Source organism: Malania oleifera, chromosome 1 (assembly GCF_029873635.1).
Source record: "Malania oleifera isolate guangnan ecotype guangnan chromosome 1, ASM2987363v1, whole genome shotgun sequence".
NCBI classification, from domain to species: Eukaryota; Viridiplantae; Streptophyta; class Magnoliopsida; order Santalales; family Ximeniaceae; genus Malania; species Malania oleifera.
Window position 1 is genome coordinate 69,353,305 of NC_080417.1, and position 10,259 is coordinate 69,363,563.

Consider the following 10,259-nt stretch of genomic DNA (forward strand, 5'->3'; position numbering starts at 1 on the left):
ATGGTATTTCACCTCAGCCACAAGTTACACTTGGCAAACATCTCCAGCTTGTGCCATATGAGATAACCCTAGATCTTTCGTGATAACCTCGTGAAATACCCATGTCCAACCCGCGATACTACCCTCACTGGTTCCCAAACATCCACAACAATGTACTTAAGAATACCTCCATTTTATATATGGTTGTATTACAAAAAATTTCGTTATCTGACTCAGAACTTTCAGTTGCAACTCCACCTACAATTGTGTTACCCTGCAGTGCATAGAGATTCCCTGCTATCCTTTGGCCCTTCGTCACCTTCAATATGCCATCACACACCATCATCGTCCCGCCTTTGGATTTGTAACTACAATTCAAAGCACCCAATGATATCACGTTCTTCCATAAATCAGGTACGTGCCTTACCCCACACAACTTCCTTACCACATCATTATACATCTTGATCCTGATATCCCCTATTCCGATAACTTTGCAGACTGCATCGTTTCCCATCAGAAAGGAACCAGGACTCACCAATTCGTAAGTGGTGAACCAGGCTTTGTTAGGCGTTATGTGAAAAGAATATCCCGAATTTATGATCCAAGAACCCGTGAGGTATTCTGAATGTGATGAAACAGAGAGCATATCACAATCACTACTCCTTGAGTCTCCTTTTTCCACTACAACAGCAGATTTTGACGAACCCTCTTACAATTTTGCCTTTCCTTTCTCCCACTCTAGACATTCCAATTTTATGTGCCCTAGTTGCCCACACTTAAAATAGCGAACATCATATTTTCTCTTGGACTATGTTTTATACCACTCAATCCACTCCAAGACTTGCCTCTCACAATCCTGATTACCCTTTACCACGAACCCTTCACTATGTGAACCCTCATAGCTGGCTTTCTTCCTTTGATGGAACCCTAGCAATGCACTCGTGTTGTCCTCCAATTCTAGGGTTTCTTTCCCCCAAGTTAGCATCATAACCAAATTCTCATACGAAGGCGACATAGGTAGGGATTTTAGCAACATCAACGCTTCGTCCTCCTCCTCGAACTTCACATCAACTTGTCTCGTATCATTAATGATTTGATTAAATGTGTTGATGTACTAAGTCAAGTCTGAACCCTCTGTCATCTTAAGCTAATAAAGCTTTTGTTTAAGATACAACTTGTTCTGCAATGACTTGGACATGTACTGACGTTCCAATTTCAATCAAACCGCTGTCGGCGAGTCCTCATCCATGATGTGATACAACACGTCATTGGCCAGACATAACCTAATAGTGGACACAATTTCCATTTCTAGCTTCTTCCAACTTGCGTCGTCCATGCTTTCCGGATTATTTTTGTATAAACCCTTCACCATCCCTTACTGCTCCAGCAAGTTCTTCACTTTCCTTTTCCACATCTCGAAGTTCCCTATTCCATCGAATTACCAACCTTGAACCTTGCAGAAGAAAATCCCAGTCATTGAGATACAATAGCTCTGATACCAATTGTTGTATTTTGATTTTCACCAAAAAAGCATCCAATTCAGATACCAATTGTTGTGACAAGCAATTAGAACCTAAAACCACTTGTTAATGTTCGCGGATGCATAGCGGAAGCACACTCTCACTCACTCACGAATCAAACGAACAACTAATGCAAGCACTCCACGATGAACTATACGAACCTAGTAATGACTCAATAATGAGAATCAATGAAAGTAACAAGCAAAAGACACGAGATTTTACATGGTTTGACAATTTGCCTACGTCCACGGGAACAACAACTATTTTCACTATCCATTATGAAGCTTACAAGCTTAATCCTATCTAGGGTTACATAATAATATTTATATAATGATCTAATGCATACATAAGACCTATAATTGATCTAAAACACTTTTGTAACAATCCCTCTGAGAAATACCTAACAACTATTGCTTGAAATCGTCAACGGTTAGGCCCCAAATCGTCGAGGGTTTGCTTTCAATAGTTGCACCTTGTAACTCTCTTTTGGTCCTTTGCTTTATGGTGTTTTTCCCAGTACATGTGTTCCACTTAGAATATGAGTTACATTCCCAACAAAAATAAGACATGGTTAACCAACTTGGATATAATTTTTAGTTAAAGAAGTTTGAAAGGGGAGATAAATAGGCAAATTCAAAATATTTGTTGTGCTCTCAATCATAATATCACTCGTACAATCATAACAAGTTGCCATGCCTATTTGAGTGAACTACTACCTCTGAAAAAAATTAAAGCAAACTTAAGAAACAAGGTAAAGGCCAAAAAGAAAAGAAATTAATAAATTAGTTATCATAAGAGATTAAGGTGCCTTTCTTATAAATTTTAATATTAAATTTTAACATTTGAATCAAGTTCTAAATTATTAAATGGAAATCTAACCCAATTTGAACAATACAAAATTGAATGATAATTAATCCATTTAAATATATGAATTTGTATACTTTTACGATTTTAACTCTTAAACTTCGTAAATCTGTTGGATGTATAAGAAGCTAAAAATTTGGAAAAAGAAAACACAAGAAAAACTAAAAAAAAAAAAAATTAGAATTTACATTTGACAAAATTCTTTAAAATGCAAAAAAAAAAATATTTGAGGACAGAGAAATAAAATTGGAACAAAAAAAAGACTAACAACTGAATAAAAATTACGAATAAATAAATATAAATGTGTGTGTCTTCTACTTGTATACTGGATGAGGCTTAGGGATAAGATATTAAATCAAAATGGAAGGCAAGTAGGGATTAAATGAAAATTTCAAGCTTATGAGATTGAATGAAACTAAATTAGCAAGAGTTTTTTTTTTTTTTTTTAAATCTCAATACGAAATCAAAAGTCCAGGAATGATTAAGCTGAATACATTAAAATTAATATTCATGATCAAGTAAAAAATAATAGTTTGATCATGGACGAAATTCTTAGCAAGATTAAGATGGCCAATGGTAAACTTATAGAACAAACAACTTCCTATCAACATCATCAATGTTGGTTTGAGAGAGGATCACCAATTGAGGGAGAATCAAGAGCAATGATTGGATTTTTCAATATGTTATTGATTAGCTATAACATTGAGTTTTTTAAAATAGGAAAAAAATTGTTAAAATAGGGAGATGACGTAAATACTCATCTTGGGAGTTGGGAGGTTAAAAGAGGGTTCTGCCTGTTTTCATTGAATTCCTGAGTCAAAGATAAAGAAGATGATTAATTAAGAGACAACAAAACGACAATCATAAAAAGAAGGGATATCTGCAGAAATGTTTTATTTCTTATCGTAAACTCTGTATCGAACTCTGATCCAATATACGAGTCACTCATTATTTAACAAAAAACATACCTAAAAAGCACAAATTTGGTTAATGTGTGCATGCTAATTATGTTTGGATCCAATAATAAAAATTTACTGACATATTGTATGACTTTTTTAATAACAAATAAATTTAAGTGTCTTAGTTTATCAACAGTTCTCTCTTCTATCGTTTTGTTTCCAATCTACTAAACAAATGTACTACATTTAAAAAAATAATAAAATAAAATAAAATGTTGTGGATAGTCATAAGCAAGCACTTGGTATGAAAAAAAAAAAATGAAAAAGAAAAAATGACTAAATAAAAGTCCTACACCCCATCCTCTTTTACTTGTAATAGATAATAACATGACACGCATGGCAGGTGCCGCCAAAAGGGCAGTGACCATAGCAACTAGCATCGTCACCTCATTACTCGCGCCTGGCCACACCGCACTCCACACCCAAACAAAGCAACCGCCTTTGCTGCCCCCGCACCACACTAACTCTCTCCCCCCCTCGTTGCGGACTGCTGTCCTCCCTTCACCCTCCCCCTACCACCACGAGCCAAAACTATTTGACTGTCTCTCTATTTTTATTTTAAAAAAATGAAATTTTTTTTGAATCTGCTCTCATTTTCTCTATTATTCCCTGTTAAATAAGAAGTAGTTAACTGGGATTTACAAAAAAAAAAAAAAAAAAAAGGGTTCAGATTCGGTTTTCTTCTCCTGAATTCTCAAATAATCTTCAGCCGTTTGATGTCTTTATTTAACGGTGATAAGGGGGTAAACGGTGTGTGAGTTCCAAGCTAGATCTGGTTTTGCAGAGGTGACAAAACACGACGTGCGATTGTAGAGATCTGGTATTGTAATTGCAGAATAAGAATTCTGCAGATCTTGTTTTTGATATCCTGATCGGGGGGGCGAGAAGAGAAACGGAGACGACGGAGATGGATTTGGATGAGTTTCGGGTGGTTCTGGAGAGCACTGGCGTCGACGTTTGGGATTTCATCGACGCGGCCATCGCCGTCGCTTCTTCGGACTACGGGCACGAGCTCAAGGATCACAGGGACGGAATCGTCGAGCGGCTCTACGCCGCTTCAGCTACGCGGTGCCGGAACTGCGGTGGCGATCCGCGGAGAATCGGCGGCGGCAGTTGCGATGCGAAGAATTCGGACGAGAAAGAGAGTAGCCCTGGGATGGATGGTTCTCCTGTTAGTCCACAGTCGTTTGGCCGGGACGAAGATCATGAGGATGAAGACCAGAGATGCGGACGATCGATCGATGATGAACAGACAAAGATTTTGGCGATCAAGGAGCATCTCGAAGATCCTGATCAGGTTCGGTTTTGTAATTTTCTTTGTGATGATTAATTTTGGATTTTATTTTCTATTTATTTTATTTTATTTTCTATTTTAGTCCGAAGATTCTCTGGTGGAGCTCCTTCAAAGCCTTGCAGACATGGATATTACGTTCGGAGCTCTTAAGGTTAAATGATGAACATCATTTCCATGATTTTGTTTTATTTTGCTTGAGCTCGAAGTTTAAAGAGCAATCTCTCTTGATCTTTCTCTAGGAAACTGACATCGGAAGGCATGTGAATCGATTGAGGAAGCATTCATCGAACGATGTGCGGAGATTGGTGAAACACCTTGTCAGGTGGGAGCAATCAAATTGCACCTAAATATAGGAGATCCCGAAGTGGAAACTTGTCCGGCAAAATGAAGCAGCAGTTCAAAACGTAGTAATTTGGTTGTTTGATTAATACAGGAAATGGAAAGATCTCGTAGACGAATGGGTGAAGCAGAACACACCGGAAGGAGAGATCGCATCCTCTGCGCTCATAGGTAACAACAGCGAAATCTATGTATTTTTTTTTTTCCTCTTATCCTCTCCTGAAAACAATTTCCTGCCAATAAATGTTTTCCAAACCACTGTACGAGTGTTTTACTAAATTGAAGTGGTTAATGGTGGCAGCTGATGCAGACTCTCCTCAGCAGAAACATCCCCAGAACGGCCATCACCAGGTGAGAAAAAATAAAATATTTTTCCGGAGGGGAAAGTTGTGGAAAATTCCCCTTTCGTTTATTTAAACGATTGACCATTCCCTTCTTTGCTTACAGGTTCCTGATTTCGCGTATTCTCCGAATCCACACAGTAAGTACAGAATCAGATTCAAAGTTCAGCTTTACTTTAACCTGTTTGGAACATTCGTTTCCAGTTGATTGATTTGTGAATTGCAGATGGGAGTTCTGTTTCTGACAAGAACAATGCAGACCCCGAGCCCAAGAGTAAGCCAATGCCTCGAAGGGAAGCTCCACCTGCCAAACCAGCTCAACAATCCTTTCATGGATCTGCTTCTGCCCCTCTGAATGTACTGCTCTCGAAACACATCAAACTTTGCTCTTTTGTGGTCTTGCTTTGCTCGACTGCTGAGAAAATTGAAGTCAGGAAAACAGAGGGCATCCGCATTTAAATTTGAACCTTATAATTTTTTCCTAGTTTGTATTTGCCAAACAAAAGAAAACCACGGAGACTCATCACCATTCGGCTTGTCACTCTTTTGTTTTACATAGAGCTCAAGATCTTTGGCTACCCCAAAAAGCAAAAATGCAAAAGATTTTACAAAATATTTTCGTTTTATTTAATTTCTCGCCCTTAACTTTATGTGCAACAAAATGGAGGATCAAGGATTTTTGCCGGGGGTTTTGAATTAGTTTATTGGGATTTGGCAGAAACAAAGAGAAAAGGACGACATTGATCTTGAAAGGCTAGCTTCGGCAAGAAAGCGGCTTCAACAGAACTACCAAGATGCTCAAAATGGTTTGATTGTTACATACATAATTTATTTCTTCAATATCCTTCACTGCTTTTTCTCTTTCCAATTTTGAAATTTCTTCCCTTGGTTGTTCGTATCGATCGATTGATGGATTGATTTTTTTTTTTTATGGTCTGTTTTTTTTAAGCCAAAAAGCAAAGAACAATTCAGGTGATGGACATTCACGAGATACCAAAGCCCAAGAACGCCTTCTTTGCGAAGAACAAAGGCGGTGGTGGGGTTCATGGGAGGCACTGGTGATTCATTGGGGCCAAAACCACACAGTGAGAGACACACACACATGCATGCGAGGCCTTTTTCTTTCTGGAAACACCGGGAAAAACGCAAACCGGTTTATCCTGTTAATTATTTCTTTTTTTTCAATAAATGATTTTTTTTTCTTGATAAATAACCAAAATTCTAAAACTTTTTATATATATAGTTTTTAAGGTCAAGGACTCACTCACCGGAGGATTATTGAGAGTGTTTAGTGGGGCTGGGACTGACTGACTATATGACACTTGGGAGGGTCCCCAAAAAAGAGCTGCTTTTGAATGAAAAATATTAGCGTAATCTATTCTGAATGTGGCCCCCGGTTTTTCATCTAAGCTTTCATTACGGCCCCTGATTTAGGTGAGAGGGTCAGGTGAAGGGCATTAATGTGGAGCAAAGTTTGTTTTGTGTATGGTTCACCAGCATCGTCGTATACAGGAAATTTCATTACTTGGAATAGCATTTTCGTAGGTGTCAGGCTGGGGAATGTAGATTTGAAGTTTTTGGAGTTTAAATTTGTGTAAATATTTTGAAAAAAATGTTTTTTATAACTTCCTCGGAAATTTTATTCAAATTTACATAATTTTGGATGTAAGTTTTCCAATCTGTACTCTTCTAACTGAAGGTTTAGTGTTTTTCAAAAATTTTAGAATGTGCGCGCGCGTGTGTATATACATAAAATTTTAGATTTATAAGGGGTGTTTAATTAATGGATTATATGTGTTTGTTATGTTTTTAGAATGTAAAACTATGATTTGCAATTGAAAATCACAATTTCAGACAAGTCATGTTACTAATGGTAAGATGTATAATGATATTATTTTAAGCATTAGAATATATTAGGAAAATTATTGAAAAATTTAACACATAAATCTCTTACATTAATAGTACTTCAATTTTTGAAATTTAAGATTTTTGTGGAATCTTCCCCAAATAAGACCCTAGAACTGGTTTCCCTCGTTTGACAAAATAACTTCTTTGAATGGGAAAATAAAAAATAAAAAATCCTAAGCTCTATTTTGGCAAGTTGTTATGCGTTTTGGATCCTTAACCAATATTGTTGACTTGATTATTCCAATATTTTTACTATCATTTTTCTCGCATATAAACATGACTTTTGGGGTGTCTAAATCCTTTTTTGCTAATTATTTGAGGGATTTGCAACATTGCCGTATGACCCTATTAAAGTAATTGAGCAATTAAAGATTATTAGTCACTAAATTTAAGGCAATCTAAGGTTAATTAAGCATTGTTTTGAAAATGAGTGCATAAGTTGATTAATATCATTCCCTCGGTAAATATACTCTCAAATTTAGTTTGATTGTGCGTATCAAACCCTAAATTGGTCATAAAGTGATCTGATCTCGTGTAGGTTAAAAAGTTAGTTATGATTTCATTAGACTTAAGAGTGATGAGGAATTGTACTTGCACACAATATTTTTCTTAATCAATATTTGTCAAGCATCCAATCTTGGACTACAAGTTGTGAAAACTTAAAATAAAATCTAACACTTGGTTGATAATGATGTGATTGATTTAGCAAAAGATGAGCCCTTTGATCGTGTCTTGGGCATATTCATTATGGAGTTTTTGGGTTTCCTTGCACACCAATGAGTTATAGCTCCATTTAGTTTTAAGGGCGCGTGTGCGCGCGCGCACACACACAGACACATGGAAAATTAGTTATTTTATGCCTATTTAGGTAAGTTATTGGTCAAGCCGGTTGATGACTTTTAAAAGCTAGTTGACGTAGCACTAGCCGTTAGAGTAAAACTCGAGTCATTGGAATCAAACATGGGTGGATCGACTGACTACCTAATGGGGCTAGTCGAACACTCTAAGTTGCGCAGCCTAGAACAATATCTTGTTTCCTTTTTTTTTTGTTCTTGGTTTAGTTACTATGTCATAATCATCAATTAAAGATTACATACTATTACAACTCAAAAATACAATTAGATATACTTGAAATTACAATCAAATACAAGAAAGAATATGTTTTGAATGTTCTTCAAGCTTTGCCAAATTTTGAGTCCTTAAAAATTTCTTTAAACTTGAATTCTGTTGACCTTACAAGGTTTAAAATCTTATTTTGATAATAATAAATAAGAGGAACTTAACATATTTGGTTAAGCGATGATATTTCAGTACTCAAGTATGTGAATACAAGGTCAAGTATTCACAAGGATTATTGAAAGCTTATACTCCAAAGAAAGATGATCAAATGAAACTCAAAGAATGTTAAGGCATGGATTCAAAGATGATCTAATAAAACTTGAAGATCATGAGAGCATGAATGTTAAAGCGAACTTGCTAAAAGCATAAAGTATATTGAAACTTGAAGACAAGATGGAGTCAAAAAAAGACAAGCATGAAGACTTAAGTGATTAGAATGTCAAAGTCTTAAGAAGTCTTTATGTAAGTACTTCAAACAATTTTAATATGGATGCATGAAACTTTTAGGTAAATTTCTTGAACCTAGATACCTTTTAAAATACTTGAAAAATGTTTTTATAAGGTAAAAAATTATTTCAAAAAGGTTAAAATTATTTTTTGGAATGAAAAATACCAAAAATAGGATTTTCCAAATACTGTTATTTTTTCTATATTCGCATTGATGTGCATTTTTCTCTATCGAGCGCTCCTTATTTTAACAAGCGTTCAACATAAAAAGTTGTGAAATTTTCTCTTAACTTTATGTTAATACCAAGAACATATAATTTGGAGTTAAATAGAAAAGTTATGACCAAAATATTGAAGGGGGGTCGAAGCTATCAGGAAACTAAAGTTTTTGTCTGCCCAAAAGACTGAAGTTTAATTTCAGTCTACTGAAGAATTTCTTCAAAAAACTGAAGAATAAGTTCAGTCTATTGAAGAATTTTCTGATGAAATCCTGAAGGGGCGGTATAGTCTCAGAAGACTAAACTCTTCACTTTAGTCTTCTGACCCTATTTTTAGACTGAATTTTTCAATGTTTAAAAGTACTTCAGAAGACTGAACCCAGCACTTCATTCTACTGAATACTATTAACAACCATATTTTTTAAAAGTTTTTAAATTCAAATTCGTATTTCTTGTGCTCCAAACTTTCTATAAACTTAGGAAACACTCCAAGTCACTTGGGGAACACAAAATAGACTTGATTTTTCATCTATAAATAACTAAGGCTAAGGATTAATTACACAAAAAAAAAAAAAAAAAAAAAAAATACAGCAATCAAGCTTTCTTGCTCTCAAATCTCCCAATTCTATCAAAGCTCTCTTGTGCAATCAATTTCTAAATTCCATTACTGAGATTTTGCTAATTTAAAGGCCATGGTTCTTGTGTTCTTAACTGAGTTTTACAATTAAGAAAGAACCCCAGTAATATCTTCTTGAGCTTCATCTTTCCATATTGTGATTTTGATTAAAGTATATAGATTTAAATTGTGAGAGCATCTCTTGTACACAAAAAAATTTGTTCTTGTCTTGTAATTCCTTTGACGATTCTAGGTTGTTGGATCGTTGGACCAAGCGTGGGGTGTCACTTGAAGAGGTGTTGCTCTAGCCTATTGAAGGAGTAACTAAGTGATTAGCGCTTAAATTGCGTAATTAAGTGTTTTAACTCATGCATTAAGACTTATGTTTATAATTAAATACCTAATTATTATCAATATTTTAACATTGTGTTCTATTTATAATAGTTGAGTTTTATTGAATAATTTATGGGATTTTGGTATTTTTTATTGTGGGGCAACTATTAGAGGCTAAAACTGACACTACTTTCATAATCTGGGCGTAACTTTCTCGTTCGAGCTCCGATCAAGGTGATTTAAAATGACGTGGAAATCCGAGAGAGTGCTCTACAATATTTTTGTTTTTAGTTTTGAGATATTCGGGCTGTAGGAAGGTCAA

General features: G+C 35.5%; 1 protein-coding gene across 1 annotated transcript; it reads left to right on the forward strand.

Annotated features, from left to right (window-relative positions):
• Positions 1-3,634: 3,634 nt before the first annotated feature.
• Positions 3,635-6,552, forward strand: LOC131157265 (probable mediator of RNA polymerase II transcription subunit 26c). Its single transcript, XM_058111271.1, has 9 exons — positions 3,635-4,619; positions 4,699-4,767; positions 4,856-4,938; positions 5,050-5,126; positions 5,257-5,306; positions 5,403-5,436; positions 5,523-5,653; positions 6,015-6,102; positions 6,246-6,552. The coding sequence occupies exons 1-9, from the start codon at positions 4,230-4,232 to the stop codon at positions 6,356-6,358; spliced, it is 1,035 nt and encodes a 344-aa protein (XP_057967254.1). The 5' UTR covers positions 3,635-4,229; the 3' UTR covers positions 6,359-6,552.
• The last annotated feature ends 3,707 nt before the right edge of the window (positions 6,553-10,259 follow it).